At 44.3% G+C, this 18,158-nt stretch overlaps 1 protein-coding gene across 2 annotated transcripts in view; it reads left to right on the top strand.

Annotated features, from left to right (window-relative positions):
* Positions 1-15,183, top strand: part of CPVL (carboxypeptidase vitellogenic like) — a 103,623-nt gene extending 88,440 nt beyond the window's left edge. For both annotated transcript variants that reach the window (XM_059712658.1, XM_059712657.1), the window contains one exon: positions 14,928-15,183. In XM_059712658.1, coding sequence (XP_059568641.1) covers positions 14,928-15,032 — 105 coding nt within the window. In that variant the 3' untranslated portion in view covers positions 15,033-15,183. The remainder of the gene's footprint in view (positions 1-14,927) is intronic.
* Positions 15,184-18,158: the final 2,975 nt, after the last annotated feature.

Raw genomic sequence — 18,158 nt, 5'->3', positions numbered from 1 at the left:
CAAAGGATGCCAGTCCTTGTAAACCCAGGGTTCCAAAGTCCATGGCATTCTCTGGGTCAAAGCAAATCACAAAGCAAGGCCAGATTCATCTTGATGGGACGAATAGCAAAGGAATGTTGAACTAAATCAGTGTGTCTCAACCCTTACAAATACAGATCCCCAGGCCCTCTCTCCAGTTATTCTGACTTTATTGGTCTGAGGTAGGACCTGAGCCTCAGTATTTGTCTTAGGGAATTCTAATACATAGCTTTGTCTTTTGTATGTGCTTTGTCCCTTTATTGGTACTAAAATGGCCTTCATCTTGCAGGAACCCTGTGTGGCTTATGTTTGGATAAACTTCCACTCTGATGCCTAACGTGTTTTCTAAACCCTGACCTATGATATTTACTTCCAGGCCAACCAGAAACCTGAGAACATAGTTTTACTCTTAACAAACCAGCCATTGAGCAGAAGCATCACATTTAGCAAAGTTCCCCCTCGTCCACAGTGTCTATTGGTGTGGCGCTGTTTCTCTGAAATCTTCAGCCAAGACCTGAAGTCAAATTTCAGACCACAGTCTCCACCATGCATTGTAGGTTTACAAGTGGCCTTTGTTCTCTCAAAACACTGACAGACCGTAGGTAATTCAGACTTGTAGAAAAACTATTTCATTCATTCAAAACATTAGCTTCCTTTTCCCAGCCGAGTTTTTGCCCTATACCGAAACAACATGGTCCTTGCATGCAGTGTCTTTAGGTAGCAGTGTATGTGTGTTCCTTTCCAACACAGACACCATTCGATCAAGCATGGCCTACTGTAAACACCATCCGCAGGGGTTCTCAGCGACATGTGGTCCACCAGTCACAGTGAACGTGTTCCTGGATATTACATCCTTATTCTTTGTTCCTGGATGTTAATTATTGGTCACATGCTATAATGGATGGATACAACTAATTCTATGTCAAAGCAAGAATTCAAATGCATCGATTAGACTGACGCCTTATCAGGAATAAGCTTAGCACTTCCAGGAGGTGATCGTCAGGTTATTGAAGAAGGGTTCTTCACCTGGGTTCAGGCCTGTGCTTAGGATTCAAGGGGTCAGTGAACTCAGATGGGGGGAAAAAATTGCAGCTTTATTTGTACTAACCTCTAACCAAAACAGCATTTCCTTCCATTATGAATTTTAAAATTTAGCATTTCCTGCCATTATGAGTGTAGGCAACAAACCATAGCGGCATTGGCAGTGCCTTCGACCTTGTCACCAATAGAAGCAGAAGTATTTCCATATCAAATACATATGCTGTTGCAAATACCTTGAAACAATGTTTATGGCCATCGCTACTTTAAAATTATAGTAGTTATCAGACCCATTGGTAGTTCTTATTGAATGTGTTCATATAGAAATATGTATATTAATATATCACAAATTTGTTTCTTATTAGATTGATAATTTCAATGAAATGGCTTCATGTGTGATCTATTTTATTATATACTAAAGGCCCAGTGCACGAATTCGTGCACTGGTGGGGTCCCTCAGCCTGACCTGCACCCTCTCGCAATCTGGGACCCTCGGGGGATGTCAGACTGCCAGTTTTGGCCTGATCCCCACAGGCCAGGCCGAGGGACCCCCCACCAGTGCACAAATTCGTACACTGGGCCTCTAGTATGCATCTAAGATCTTTGGTTAATCTCTTCCCCCCCTCCCCCCTTCCCTCTGAGATTCATCCATTTGTTCCATGTTTCCATGCCTGTGCATTGAGTGTCTCCCCCCTGGTGGTCAGTGCACATCATAGCTATTGGTCAAATGGTTAAATGGTCACTTAGGCTTTTATATAGATAGATATTTATATATTATACATATTGCACTATATATATAACATTTAAATTAGACTATTTGAATTGTTAAAAATAATTTATAGACCCTCACCAAACCAAACCCCAAACCACCTTTGGTGACTTCAGATAGAGAAGTTATGAGCTTAGCTATCAAGTAGACTTGAATTTTATTTCTAATGTATTTCAATGGCAACTCTACTTCTACTATCACCATACTTCAGTGACCTTGTAGTATAGGGATTAGGGCTAGATACTATGTTAGACCTGGTTTCCCTCCTTGTTATACCACTTACTAGTTGTGTGACCTTGGGAAAATTACTTAAGCTCTCCAAGAGATTCCTCATCTGTGAGGTTGGGATAATATTAACACCTACCTCTCTCACAGAAGGATTATTAGGATTAACTGAAAGAATGCTTATACATTACTTGACACTCTACCTGGCAGCTAGTAAGCATGTAATATTTATTCCTACAGCCTTTATTGATGTCCAGCATTAATCTGTTTTCACAGAGCAAGCAGCTCTTCCCCTAAGAGGGTCCTTAATAGATACTGGGTTTTAAAGGCTCAGATGATGAAATGGGCTAAATATTATTTATCAGAAAGGTCTGGCCCTACTGCAATTGTATCCAGTTTCAGCTTCACTGTAATAAGGAAACTCTTGCTGAGAAATGGAAGAAAGAGAGAGGGCTGTGAGGGATTCTGCATTTTGCTCCAGGGCCGTCTAAGGATAGTACGTAGAAGTGGCTGCATCAAGTAATGAGATGTTTCTAAGGCACTGAGTTCCTTCTAGTTGAACAATAATCTGAACCATCCCTGTTGACAATAAATGGAGCACCCAGCCTTTTTGTTTTTGTTTTTCCACCTGGACTTAGCTTCTAACATATGGAAACAGAGAAGAGGAGGAATATGGAGTTTAGATTAGAGAGTAAAAAACAATCCAGAAAAAAATACAGTAAAATATTTGGCAACTTGCTCCTCTGCTGTCCAGCATGGAGATGTGGGTGTTTGTTTTTGTTCCTAACATTTATTTTTTTATGCAGCAACCGGAGTCCCGAGGTGTAGGTTCTGGCAGCAGCTCTGTCTCCTTGGAGCTGCTTTCCAGAAGGGGACTTCCCACGGTTGCCTTTGTTTCTAGTCAGTTCCTTCTCTATCTCCTCCCGCTTAGTGTTTAGACTGACGGCCCATCTCCTCATCTCTGGGTTGGGCAGAAGAAAATAGCAGAGCAGAGAACATGTTAAATTTCTTAAAGATTTATTTTTTGTGAGTTGGCAGCATCAGTAGGTGGCTTTTCTTTTCTTAAATTAAAAATTGAATAATAGCCAAAGAATATGTATAATATTTGTGTAAAAGTAAACAGACAGTGGTCAATGAACACCCTTAGACTTAGCCAGCTGGTTTAAGAAATGCAACATTACCGTGAGTTTGCCCTCCCCAATCCCATCCCCTGTCCTCACTGTCCTGGATTTTGTTTTCACCATCCTTTTCCCCTTTTTAAAAATTAATCGTTTTACTATAGATATGCATCTCCATAAATAGACATATCTCCATAAACAATATTTTACTTTTCATGTTTAATTTTAGAGGAAGCAATTGCTCTGTACGTATTTTGCAATAACATACTTTTGCTATGCAATGCTTTGTGAGATTCACCCATGTTGATATGTGCAGTTGTGCCTCATCCTTTTTCATCGCTGCATAACATTCTATTGCATGCTTATATTCTCTGTCCATTCCATTGCTACTGGACATTTGGGTTGTTTCCAGTTTTCTGCAATTACAAATTTTGCTGCTGTGAACATTCTTGCACATGTCACCTTGTGCCCTGCGTGTAAGAGTTTCTGTAAGAATATTGCCTAGAGGTGGAATTGATGAGTTTACAGGATTCAAGCCTCTTCAACTGCATAAGATAATGCCAACTTGTTTTCTAAAGTGATGTATTCTTGCCAGTAATGGGTAAGAATTCTGGTTATTCCACTGTTATCATCAAATCTTGGACTTGTCTCTAGTCATCTTTCCCTAGGGGACTGATGTTCTTCCCATGTCTAACACTCATGGTTTGCCTTCTTCTTCTCTTGCTGTCTTTCCCATCTTCTTCTCTGGCTACCATCAGACTGAGACCAGCATCCACGCACAGTGACAGGGTGCAGGGAACAGGGCATGTCTAAGTGTTGGTGCTGCTTTGGTTTTGCAGAAGCATTTTTCATTCAGGATGTCCTGAGCTGAGGTTGGCTACCAAAATATCCAGCTCAAAAAAAAAAATCAGAAATGTATTCTTTTGGCATCGTTTTACATCCACTCGCCCACAGTGGCTCAGTATAAGAAGCAACTAGATAAAATAGACAGATTTCAACTCACGTCGTGGATTTGCAGGCAAGCCCCAGACTGTCTGGGAGGACCTGAATATTTTTCTGACACAGCACGAGGCCCCTCACTTCCATTATTTTTCCATTAAAACAACAAGGAAGGGAAGTTATTTAGAAGTTGCTTTGCTATGAGTCTTACCAGAAAATTAAGAAAAATTGTAATTGGCAAATATTACTCACCCAGTCCCTTAGCTAGCATTTCTCACATCTGCCTTCCAATAGCCTTCTCATTGCCATGGCTTGATTCATTTCCCAGTGCTCAACACAGAAACCACACAGAATTACTTAACAAGAAAAACACTGATTTTATACAGCATTTTGGAGACACTAGAAAAAAATGATGGCTACCCCACATTATAAATTCTAAAATAAAATAGTTTCTCCCTGTGGTGTTTTAAGAAAAGGCAGAAGTTTTAAGAGTTGCTATTGAACAACTCTCTAAATATGTGTTTTATGTTGTTGTTTAAATGTTTTGCCTTTTACAAGGGCCTCCATAGCTGTTCTTAACTAGTCTCCCTCCTCTCCAATCTCCCCTCCTCTCTGTGCTTTTTCCGAAAGGCAAGTCTGGTTGTGTTTTCCCTTGTTTCAAACCTCTCACTGACTCTGCTACCTGCAGAATCGAGTCCAAGCTCTTTACTGGAATAGTGATGATGGTTGGTCTGGCCTCAGCTTCCTTCCCCAACCTGACCGTTCACTCTCCCTTTTTCCCAATTAGAATCTTGAGAAAGAAAACAAAACACCTTATAACTTTCCAAACTCCCCCTGCTGTTTCGTCAGCCAGCAGTTCCCATGGGATGCCCTCCCTCTTCCTCATAAGGCCCTTTCTCCTCGTCCAACCGACTGCCTGGACGCCTCCATGTGCCGTTCAAAGCTAAGCTGCAGCATCAGCTGTGGGAAGCCCCCCTCCCAGAATGCCTCCCTGCCCCCTCTGGGTCACTTTCCCATTGCAGGACCGCACTGGGGTTCCTTTTAACTCTGTAGTCACCTTCCTCCCCTGTTCCACACTGAGCTCCTAAAGGACAGGAATGATGTACGCTTTCTGTTGGTAGCAAGACCTTAGCACAGATCCTGGCACTCAGTAAATGTTCAGTGAATTAGAATTAAAATCAAACTGGCCCCTGCCTCATGCTTACACCCTTCTCGTGTGTGTGTGTGTGTGTGTGTGTGTGTGTGTGTGTGTGTGTGTGTGTCAGAGCCAGTAGCAAGAGCCCTGCACGCGCTCTGGTGCTCTGACTGGCTCTGAGTGGCTGTGAGTATCTCTGAGTCCATGTATTCTTCTCAGTTCTCCCATCCGACTACGCCAGGGCTGGTTCCCGCTTGAACCTTGCCCACTGTACTAACTCTTGGGAACTTAGTCCAAGTTCCTCCTTTATCTTCTGCTCACTGGACAGCAGGTGTTGGGTCCCAGCCCCTCTGCCTGGGCCTGGCCCTCCTAGGACCCTGGGTCTTAGACGGAGAAGCCATGAGAGGTTGTGGGTGTATAAGAATGAGTCTTTATTGCTGAAGCCAGTGGCCATATAGCCATCAGACAAGAACAGTCCTCACAGCAAAGTCCATATAGGCAGGCAGCTGGACACCGGCTGGTGAACATAGATCTTTCCCAGAAAGCAGGATCAGTCTCTGTACCCACAGCTATTATCTGAGCAGCCACACGCTGCCTCCTAGACTCACCGCCTCACATTGTAGCGGTACCTGAGCTCTCCGGCTCAGCAGCTTCCCCTGTCTCTCCTGCCCAGCTGCTCTCTCTAGCAGACTTCTTCTCACTCCATCCTCAGCTGACTCCAGCCTGCTCCAGCTAACTAGCCGGCCAGTTACCTACTTTTACACTGTTTAGACAAAGACGGCTTGGTGCCAATAGTTATATCAATCATATTGGCTACTGAAGGGCACAGTGTACCGTGCATCCTTGCACCCGCTCATGGTATCTTGGCCTGATTAGGAATCCCAGGCTCAGAGTCCTTGAACATCCCCCTTAGGCACATGCCCAGAGTGGCCTTTGGCCATTCTGGTGTATTGATAACAAGGCCTCTGTGCTCCCACTGGCCTTGACTCTCCGGGGACCTGGCATGGTTCCCACAGTGTGTGTGTGTGTGTGTGTGTGTGTGTGTGTGTGTGTGTGTGTACTACAATTCTCAAGGAATGCTATTGTCACTCCCCAATTGTACACACCACAATGTCTTCTAGGAAACAGACTAGACATGAGGAGATAATGAATAGTTCAAAACAATCCGCTCTGAGCCAAAGGATGCACTGCTGATGTCAGCTGAAGACTATTTCCTTTCCGTGTGACATAGGGGGAGGGAGGGGCATCCTGGGAAACCAATTTATGGAAGGTGGTGTAAAAGCTTCATTATCTCAGGGGCTGACTGCAGTGTCGTCTCCTTTGAAAATATTGAATCCTTGCTATTTGATTTATTTTCCTTTCCTTAAAAAAGGACACAGCTTGCTTCCTGAAAACAAAGGAAATAATAAACAATAGCAACTCCCAATTTTACTCTGATTATTTGCCAAGAGTCCTCTTGGTTTATGTGATTTTTTTTCAATAGAGAGGACTTATTAGCATAAAAAGAATGCTTCTAAATTAAGCTACCCAAATATGCACTTAGCTAATTCTCAGGGAGCTAATTTATTGTATTATTTAAAACATAAATTGGATAGCAGATCTATTTACTGAGGTATAGCTGCTAGGCAATGATGCATAATCTTCTCTTAACTGTTGAGTGGTTTTTAATACTCTATTGAAATTTCACAGAGAACCATTTCATTATGGGAAGTGAATAAATACGAAGAAGTTTCACATCTAAAGTATTATCCACACATGGAGGATAGGTTTTAAAAATTAATACTATTTGAGGAACAAAGAAGGAATTGGGTTTGCTTTTTAAACAATGACTTTTTTTGTTGTTTAATTTAAGGAAGTGTAGCCAGAGTCACGAAATCGCTTGTGGGGATGTTAAACAGAGCCAGAGAGTTAACAAAGTGGAGGGTGGAGTCGGGTAGAGAAATGGACAGGGGGACGAAAGAAAATAAAGTTATGTGAAGACTGTCCCATTGTCCCCTGGACTAAGGGCCCCATTTTGCTTTGCACCATCTTTGCTTTGGTAGTAAAAATAGTGTACCTTGTTTTCTTTCAAGTACCAGTAATGGCATCGAGAAAATGCTGTGCCCTTTGGCATATTCTGTATCTGAAATTCCTGGAACCTGGGACATTTGCAGGTCTGGGGTCCCCTTAGGCTGGGGGTCAGGAACACAGTTAAACCTAGAAGCCCTGTCTGGTCAGTTGTCCCAAACAGACCCGCTGTGGAGGGTCTCAAGGGCTCTGACACCAGCGGAGGTTCCATGAACCCGGTGGTATGGCTTTAACATGACTCTTGCCAATTTCACTGGAACTAAGGGGGGGGGGGGCACAGGGTTGGACACAGGCGACAGGGCCTTCTCGCCTTCCTGCGGGTATTTGCAACCCGGCCCATCTGATTTCCTGAGCCAAGGTGTCAGAGACACTTCAGCCGACAAATGCAGATTGTAAAGCTAGATACCGAGGAAGGGTCATTAATTTACCCATTTGGGTGGATGTTTCTTTGATTGATTTTGAGAAAGAGGAAGAATGCCCAAATATTTCATCTTTCCCCAGTAGAGCCAAAACGTCAGAGAACCAGCGGCCTGAGGGTGAACGGGGTGGGGAGGCACCACGGGCGGGCGCAAGCGACCAAAGTGACGTCCTGGATGTGGAGCGGGGCAGCGATGTGCACAGGGGCGAGAGCCCAGCCCTCCACTGTACAACCAGTCTGCAATGTTTGCGGGGGACACAGTATTAGCAGGCTGGCTCGCTCTGGCTTCCATGTTCCCCAGAAGTGGCGGGTGAGTCAGGCTCTCGGTCCTCAGGACACTGCCGGTTAGAGCATTCCCTGCCGCCCCTCTGCCCTCTCCTCCCACTCAGTCTGTCCTCAAAGAAAAACTACAAATGCAGATCATAAAGCCAGATACTGAGGAAGGGTCATTAATGACCTGGATTGTGCTTTTTATCCTCTCGTGGCTGTCAAATATAAAACTGGACATGGAGGAAGTAGAGTTTCTATTACTTTTTAATTGCATCAAGTCCTTTTGTTGTTAAGTGGGTTCTTAAAAGGGAAAAAAGACAGAACAGCTTTCTCTCATTCTGCTAAGACAAGTAAGGTCTTGCTCGCTTGACATTTCTGTGTGGAGAGAAGAGGGTGTTTGGCATTGAATGTGGCGGAAGGGGGTAGAGGGAAAGAATGGGGCAGATCCTGGTGTTGGCAGCCTTAGGGCTAAAACTCACTCTCAGTAGTTAAGTCAAGTCTATTGACAGAAGCTGGAGCTCGTGTTCAAGCTGCTTTCTTACTGTCACTGGGACCTTGCCCACGGGAAGGAGGGATTCATTGCATGGAAATGAAAGAAGCCTGGAAGAGAAATATGCCCCTCCTGAAAAATTTCTTATAATCCTTTCTTTCTGAAAAGTATAGTAATGCATTTTGTAGTTATTACTATCTCTCTATATAAAAGGCTAATACGCAAAATGTTCCCTTGGAAGTTCGACCTGGAGAACGGGAGTTCAATCGCTCGCTATGACATGCGCTGACCACCAGGGGCAGCGTGGAACATGGCAGGCAACCAGCAGCCATAAGGTGCTGAGGGAGTGAGGGAAGGAGGAGGCAGGAAGGCAAAGAGGTGGGGAACCCGATTGGGCCTGATCACCAACCAGGCCTAGGGACCCTGCCCATGCACAGATTTTGTGCACCAGGCCTCTAGTTGTAACATATGCTCTTCCTCCACTCTTAAAAGGAAAACTATTCCTTTGACCATAAAAAGTCAGTCAATAGTAGTATGATGACCACTGCTTGAGTGCTTATTATTTGTCTATATGGCACGTGATTCAAGCTTAATCCATATCTGTGGGCTGAATGCCATGTGGCATTCTATATGCATTCTCTCTTTGAATCCCCACAACAGGTTAAATATCCTTAGAATGACCAACCATCCTGGCTTGCCTGGCACTTTTCAGTTTTTAGCACTGAGACATCTGTGTTTCCAGAAGCCCCTGAACCCTAGCCAAACTGGGACAACTGGTCACCCATATTTTAACTTCATTTTACAGATGAGAAAGTAGAGGCAGTTAAGTCCCTGGCTAAAGTCATAGAGCTGGGCTTAAACCCAGACTGCTGGACCCTGAGCTTATGGTCTTCACCAGCAGGCATGCTCTTCTGGGGTGGGTTGGTGTGACACACGCTATTGTGACATAGGCAGAAGTGGAAATCCTAAATTACAATATTGTTGCAACTGATTAAGCAAGACGGTGCTTCTGGGAGGCCTTTGGGAACTTTAAAGCAATACCAAACGGAACTACTGACTACTCTAAGAGTGTCTGCCGCTGCAAGGGCCACATGTAAGTGAGCGAAAGCAGCCTCCCTCTCCTATTTAATGATCACTTGCTACATTAGAGGTGTAGAGTTGTAAATCTCCGGAGTTATCCCTGGGTGTCATGGGAGTAACTGTGAGCCTTGATTTCTGCTTTGTTTTTTGTGTATTTTTTTTAAGTGACTTGCCTCATTTTTTGTTGACAAGTGGCTGCTAACAAGCTTTGGCTTGTTTTTAATTCTCCTTCCCAAGTACCTTTACACTTTAGTATATTTTTTATTTGAGTGCATATTTATTTTATTTCTACATATGGGTAGTTTCTGAAAGCTAACAAGTAAGATTTCATAAATATGCAATGGAATAAAAAATAGCAAAAGAATTTAGTGTAAGTCAGAAGCCATAACAAACAAGGTTCTCTTGTGTCTCCATCATTCCATCGTTACACATAAGAGCTATAAATCTGTCCTGTCGCCTGCCTCCCCAGCCTGCACCTCCCAGGGGCTTCTTTTCTTCTGTCTTGGTCCATGTCAACATTTTTTGTGAAAAAGCCTGCAGTGGGGAGCATGTGTGTGTGGCTTGGGGGGACTGCTTTCACTTCAGCTTTATATATAATGAATCACTAATTTCCCTGCTTCCACCCCAACATCCCTCTTTTCCTTCCCCTTCTCATCGCCTGTGCTATGAACCTACATCACTGCTCACCTGAACAGCTAGTCGCCTCACTTGCCCCAGTATCATTTCACTCCTAAGCCCATGCTCAGTCATCTTTCTATAATGCAAATCTGAGCATGTCCCTACCTGGACCCTCTATCACCCTCTGGGAGAGTAAACCCATAGAGACAGAAAGCTGAGCAGTGACTGCCAGGTCCTGGCAGGGAGAGGGGAGAGGGAGCGATGGCTAATGGTAATGGGGCCTCCTTTGTGATGAAAACATTCTGCAGCTAGATAGTGGTGACGGCTGCACAGCACTGTGAATGCACTAACTGCTACTGACTTGTTCACTGTGAAATGCTTGGAAGGGTCATTTCCTTTTATGTCACACATTTTATTTTAACACACACACATCCTATCAGATAAGGTCGATGCATCTCAGCAGCATGTCTCTCAGGGTTACCTGTTCACCCTCCCTCTGTTTTCCCGAGCCCCAATTGGCAGGTTAAGGCATGGGCACGTGCCATGAGTTCCATGCCCCAATGCTCACACACACACAGTTTCCTCTGTCTGCGATGCTACCCACCCCTCACCCACTCTCCACAATCTGTCCAGTGATCTGTTTCCTCTAAGACTCCCATGCACGCCCCGGCCATCCACATCCACACGCCCACTGGGAATTCCCCTCTATATTTTGTCCCCTAAAAAGGCATGACTGGGAAATCCTTTACTGCCGAGTCCATGTTTCTAGTTCCAGGCGGAATTGTACAGTTTTCTAAAACACAAAGTGAATTGAGGTTTTAACGTGTTTTATAGAACCCTTTTAAAATCCATGACATGTTTGTGACCCCTGGAACATCTGGAACACATGAGTCCGGCGGTTTTGGCTCCAGGGTGGAAACAGCGCAGACATACAGTTTCTGGTGATGAGGCCATTTCCATCCAGGGAGCCTTGAGATTAATCTTGTCACATTTAAACAGGTGATCGCAGCCTGGTCACATCTGGTTGCACACCTTAAAGACTGTGGCGTGGCCTGTGCCCTCGATCTGTGAGTGGGAACAGCGTGGCGGAAAACAACAGAGGGGGTATTCGTCAGCACGCATACATTTGTTCCTGAGGCTGACATCGGCAGCATGCTGGCTGGGAGTCTGCTGGAGAGCATCCTTAGAGAGCCTGTGGCGAGTGAAAAAGCCTTTGTTCCTGCAACGACACCCTTTTTTATGGTGTTTGGTCAGTCCTCGTGGCAGCTCAGCATTGGACTGGGGTCAGGCAGGTCTCTGAGAATAAGAATTATAATACCCAGCTGTGTCGTCCCTTCCTGACCACATGATTATCATGAACATGGTGTGTGTGTGTGTGTGTGTGTGTGTGTGTGTGTGTGTGTGTTAGTACCAGGAGAGCAGACCATCAGGAAGAAATAAGGTGAGGTCATGCGTAGGTGTTAAACAAATTTCTGTTTGTAGTCTCCCACGAAGTACATAGAGAATTGCCTGATCAGTCACAGGATAGACACGGTTCTTCTAAACAGTAGTTCTCACAGAGGAGTCTCTGGACCAACAGCATCAGCATTCCCTTGGAATTGTTGGAGATGCACATACTTAGGCCTTGCCCCCGCCCTTCAGAACTGGACCCTTGACGGGCAGGGACCAGGAGTCCACTCAACCAACTCAGATGTTTTTATGCACGTTCAAGTTTTAAACAACTTCCTTCAACCAAGATTGTTGATGCTAACAGGGGAAGACAATATTCGAGGGTAGCTGATACAAGCATTTTGAATAGGATAGTTGTTAGGAGAATAACGACAGTGACTAATATTTCCTGAGTATCTCCCCAGGCCACACAGTGTGCTCAGTGTCCCCTGGGCATGATTCCACTAATTTCTCACACAGTTCACAGCTGTCCCCAGTGGTGATACTTCTTTCCCTGTCGTACAAAGAAACTGAGGCTTAGTTATTTGGCCAAAGTCACAGCTTGTCGTGCCTGGAGTCACGTTCCTATGCCCTCACTCCCCCGAGCCCTGGCCTTACCACACTGCGCTGTCCCCATTGGCTGCAGGCTGGCCCTGGACAGAGGGTGACCTTAGCTCTGGGGTAGTCGGTTTATTGCTGTTCTGGACCACGGCTGCCAAACTCATTTCCAGTTGAAGCAGCTGGGTTTTGTCACAAACATGACTTCATTAAGTGTCCTCCGCTGAGCTGAAGTTGCATAAAAATCCCTCATCGGATTCCTGCCAAGGCCAGAGATTTGGAGGGGAATGTATGGGAAGAGAATTGTACCCTGAGAGTGTGGAGGCAGCGAGAGTTTTCCTTTAGAGTCATCTGCAGGGGCCGGTGTCACACATCTATTTACTTTCCGTCTGTGACAGAGTGGGGCATGGTGGGTTTCCAGACGCAAGCCTGAACACACATGATAGGTGAGCCCCGCCGTCGCTGCAGCAGGGCACAGCGGGCCCCCGATGGAGTGTAACACAAAGCAGGTGTTTCCAATTGCATAGGAGGAGCAGGTGCAATCTCCTGTCTGTAGTGGTGGTCTCCTTCCCTCACCTGCCTCAGCAGGCTGTTGAGAAGTGGGTGAAATGTTCTGTGACTAAGCTGTAAAGTTTGGCCCAAGAGTAAGGAATTATGGTACGAATACAATGATTTGATTTAAAACACTGGTGCTTGCATCAGAAGCCAGAGTTCTAGCTAATTCTCTCATTTGCAATTGTGTGGATCGGACAAGCCACCTAATAGCTCCAAGTAGCTCAGCCACCTTGACTGAGCCGGTGTGAATGCTGGTGTGAATGCTCTCTCATCATTTGTAGGTGCATAGCTTGCAGAGCTGCAAAGTATAATTCATCCAGCCACATTGATCCCTCTTGCCTCACAGCAAGGGTGCGTGTAGGTGGTGGGTTGGGGGTTCATACCATAAATGCACTATGTAATATATGTGTGCTTTTTCTACCTCAGTTCCCTCCAGGCTGGAGCAGGTAAAATGAGCCCAGCCTCTTCGGAAGGGCCTTGCCAAAGTGAGTTTTAATTTCTGGGTGTGATTCAGCAGCTAGAAGTTACTAATGCGATGCTTGTGCTGCGTGTGTTCACTCCCTCCATCCACTGCTAACCCTGTGTTCTCCGTGTGCCATAGGACAGCACAGGCCAGGTCGGTCTCTCCTGCATGTGGCCTCCTGACACTCAGTGTCAGCCCTTTCCTGTTGGGACTTGAATCATGAAGGCCTCCCTGTCCTCTATTTGGGACATTTGCTGAACCTCGAGGCTTTCTGAGTGCAGAAACTGGTCCCCCTTTTGTCAGTGGGGAGCCTAGCACAAGGGTGGATCCTTTGTGGGTCCATGTGTGGGTCTGAGTTCACCTCAACTAGATGTTTTAAGAATGTTTTTTACATCCTGAGAGGGCTTACAGGTGTCCATTGTTATCCAAAGGTGGTGAGGCTACACTTAAGACTAGTGCATGCTATTGTGTGTTTATATTGCATACAATTTGGGAGAAAGTGTACTGATACCTCCACTTGACTTCGAAATGTGTCAAAAAATAAGGTGGAGCCCTAGCCGGTTTGGCTCAGTGGATAGAGTGTCAGCCTGCGGACTGAGGGGTCCCAGGTTCGATCTCGGCCAAGGGCATATACCTGGGTTGCGGGCTCTATCCCCAGTAGGGGTGTGCGGAAGGCAGCCGATCAATAATTCTCTCTCATCATTGATGTTTCTATCTCTCTCTCCTTCTCCCTTCCTCTCTGAAATCAATAAAGAAATATATTTTTAAAAAATAAGGTGGATTCATACACAAATAGTGGGATCCTTATGCGAGAAAATGAGTAACATGAGTGTTAATGAGAGAATCTAAATGGTGCATATGTAGAAATCTTTCAAATTTGTGTATGTTTAAAAAATTTTTCATAATCAAATGTTGGGGGAAAAGAATGTTCTAACTCTATGCTGCTCAAAAAAAATGGCCTTTTAAAATTTCAGACGGCAAGGCTTTTTTCTTTACTTTTTTTGGATAATGACAACGTCCCCTTTATTAGTGGTAAAGGCTAATGGGAAGGTGCAGCTCAGTGTGAGGGTCAAGCGGACCAGATCATTGAAGGGTGGAATTGGGTACATTTCTCCCCCAGTTGCAGACAGAGCTGACCTGGGTGTGTCGCCCCACGACAGGGCCTAACCAGGTAAGAATGATAGCACAGCGGAGGGTGGGGGCGAGCAGACAGCTCTTAGCTCCCTCCCAAGTGGAGAAAGACAAGGAGAAATTTTCCAGTTTTATGCAAGGTAATGATGAACCCACCTTTGTGTAAAGTTAAATAACTACAACTTCAAAACTTTCCCACCTTAAAGTACCTATTATTGAAGCTGTCAAAAGCAAGACATTGGCATAGCCCAGGGGTGGGCAAACTTTTTGACTCGAGGGCCACAATGGGCTCTTAAACTGGACCGGAGGGCCGGAACAAAAGCATGGATGGAGTGTTTGTGTGAACTAATATAAATTCAAAGTAAACATCATTACATAAAAGGGTACGGTCTTTTTTTTCTTTTTTAGTTTTATTCATTTCAAACGGGCTGGATCCGGCCCGTGGGCCGTAGTTTGCCCACGGCTGGATAGCCCAAGGCATGGATTTCTAGAATATGTTCTATGTTCATGTAGGCTTTCAGGGTACTTCAATCTGAATCAAAGTTTCCATTTATTTAGAATATGCATTTCTCATTATTTCAATTTTTCTTTCTTTTTCTCCTTTCAGGTCATTGTTCGAGGTGGAGGACACATTTTACCCTATGACCAGCCTCTGAGATCTTTCGACATGATCAATCGATTCATTTTTGATAAAGGGTGGGATCCTTATTGATGGATAAGCTGCTTTTCTCAAAGAGTATGTCAAGGGTTGGAATCTTTAATAAGAAAATTTTCAAAATGGAAAATGTCATACAAATAAGAAAACTATCTTTTTCTACCTGCAAAATGTTTCTCATCAATAAAAATTACCCTTGAAATGATAAGTGAGGTTCTGTTATGTTTCATTACAAAATTAACTTTCAGGAAATGCCGTGGATGAGTGCGAATTACATCTTTTAACTTAAAAGGTGGAAAGAATGGATTCTGAGGCACTGATTCAGATACATATGGATAAATGGGATGTTGGGACCTTGAAAAGGAATTTTTAATTTCTCCTAAGAGTATGTTAAAAGTACAACAAATGAATAGAGCTGTAACAACATCTTGTTCTATAAATAATAGTGTTTCCTCAGATCACACATATGCAGGGGTTTGGTGAATATTATTGGATAAGAGTAGCTGAATTATTACCCCAAAGGAACAGGTGAAATTAAAACAGTGGTGGGGAAGAGATTCTGGAATGTAGAAAGTCTTAGCATGAAAGGTAGCTTGGAATTCCTTGAAACGGAAATCTCAGATATCAAAGTAATGACGTACCAACTGATGATAAGCACAGGATCTTAGAGGTCATACTAAATCTTTGCCTTTCCTTTTTTTCTCTTTAATTTGTTGATTTGTTTGAAGTGTACACATTTACCAGCAGGCCAGCCACGTTACTTATGAGCCATTTCTAATTTGGGTGGTAAAGTCTGTATGTCTGTTAGGCAAATAAACAATGACCTAATTTTGTATAATTGTTGAAATACCAAAAAAAAATTGAGATAATCTGGCATCACAATATATTTATAAATAGCATACATTAGTAATTTTCCAACTAAAATATCACATCTGGGCCCATCTTTCCTATTTACGCAGCATGTGCTCATATCTTTGAAATTCTACAGCGTGTTTAGCTTTTTCCACATCGTTACCCTCTCATATTACCCATCTATGATTTGGCTCTCTGGAGAACTAAATTTAAAAAGTCAAAGCTTGTTCTTGCTGCAGATACTTTATTGAGTTCTTTTAATATTTCATTTTGTGCCTTATTTCATTCAGGTTTTGATCTTCCTTTGGGTTTTTTTTTTATACACATATTTCATTGGTCCCATCTACGACAAATCATCAAGTCAAACATTGTTATCAAAAGCAGCTTTAATTATTGCAGGGGGAAAAAACACTGGAGTGGGATGGAGGAGTGTGCAAAAACGTTTACATAGAGCCCCATCAGCAAGTTAAAACAGTTGTATTTGGTCCCACAGATATTGGTAGAAAGGGTACCAGCTGTGCCTGGGAGACCTGGGATTTAGCTCTGATGTCACACATGCGCTGATGTTTTTGGATAAGGCCTTTGCAGTACTAGCCTCCCAGAGTCTCTGAGAAGGTAGCCAGGAGAGGAGATTGCTGGGGTTCGCGTGCCATTGTAATAGGACCTATTTTAAAAGGATGCCACGACATGATCTAGTCAATCTTCATTATTCATGGATTCCATATGTGTATTCACCTATTCGCTGAAAATGTACTTGCAATACCCAAATCAACACTTGGTGTCATCCAGACACATGTGTAGAATGACAAAAACTTTGAGTCATCCATATGCATGTTGTCAGCTGAGGTCAAGTGAGGTCACACTCTGCCTTCTCATGGCAGCTCTCCTACTGGGAACATAGCCTTTCTTTGGTACACTTAGTGCCACATTGTTCACGTTTTTGCTTTTTGTTGGTGACTTTGCTGTCTGAAAGGCTCCTAAGCATAATGCTGAATTTAAGTGGCCTTAAAATTTGTGCTAACAATATAGTATGCTTTCATTTAGAAGGAAGGGAGAAAAGTAGGGATGAAGGAAGGGAGGGAGGGAGACACAAAGGGTTTGTAAAGAATAGAGTGTCTTTTTTAAAATATATTTTTATTTATTTCAGAGAGAGGAGGGAAAGGGAGAGACAGAAACATCAATGATGAGAGCTAATCATTAATCTTCTGCCTCCTTACACGCCCTACACTAGGGATTAAGCCCGCAACCTGGACATGTGCCCTGACCAGGAATGAAATCGAACTATGTCCTCCTGGTTCACAGGTGCTGAGACATGCCGGCTTGGACAAGAATAATGTGTCTTTAGAAAGATAAATAAGAAACTAAGAACAATAAGGGATAAGGGATTGGGTGCTACAGGCATGGGTGGAAAGGAGACTTTACTGGCAAAGTCTATTTTGATGTTCATAGTTTTGTGTTTATATTTTATACAACTATATGTATCCATATACATATGTAACTAAATGAAATCTGGCCCCAGAATCTCAGAGAAAGAACTGCCCTCTGGCTCACTGTGTGTGGAAGCAGAGCCCTGAGGACAGGCCCTGAGGGACTGTCTGCTTGGCAGAATGCCCGAAGGAGAGTGCTCGGGTCCCTGAGCAGCCGGGCAGTAGAGGCGAGGATGCCAGAAGTTTGAGGAAAGGAGAGGTTAGAGGAGGTAAGAGAGGGAGAGTCTGACCACATGTTGACTGTGACCAGAGAAATTTAGAATTCTGTGGAATATGGGATTAGAAGCAAGGTCAGCACTGGTCTCCCAACGCCACTATGCAGTAAGCAGGGCAGTAAGCTGAATGCTGTCTGAATTGTGCGGAGGCCAGGCCCAGGGAGCTGACTTGACCTTGGGGTTGCAATGGCAAAGGGGCAGAAAAGTGCTTCTACTGCAATGGGCTTTCTGCTGGGAGGCCCACGGGGAAGGTCTAGAAGGCTCAGCCTTGACCTGGGAGGCTGCTCCCACAGGGTGAAACCAGCCTTCCCTCAGGGTTCGTTTCAGGTGTAAACACCTGATTCTGTGAAATCAGAGGTAATAATATTAGCTCTCCTTTCAAAGTCCCTAAAATGTGCCACATGTCCACCAGACATTACCAGGTAGATGGTTTCCCCATTTCACAGATGCGGTCCTGGAACTTCACAGATCCAAGGACACTTGCCTGGGTTTCTACAGCCAATGGCGGAGCCAATTCCCATGCAAAAGCAGGTGTCTCTCCTCAAACCCATCCTCTTCCCACGGAGGAGAAGGACACTGCCACCCCACCCTGAAGCTCTCTCACCGGATGACATCTGGGGGTCAGGATC

This window comes from Myotis daubentonii, chromosome 10 (assembly GCF_963259705.1).
Source record: "Myotis daubentonii chromosome 10, mMyoDau2.1, whole genome shotgun sequence".
Classification (NCBI taxonomy): domain Eukaryota; kingdom Metazoa; phylum Chordata; class Mammalia; order Chiroptera; family Vespertilionidae; genus Myotis; species Myotis daubentonii.
The sequence above is the reverse complement of the archived record's forward strand: the minus strand, read 5'-3'. Positions and strand labels throughout refer to the sequence as shown.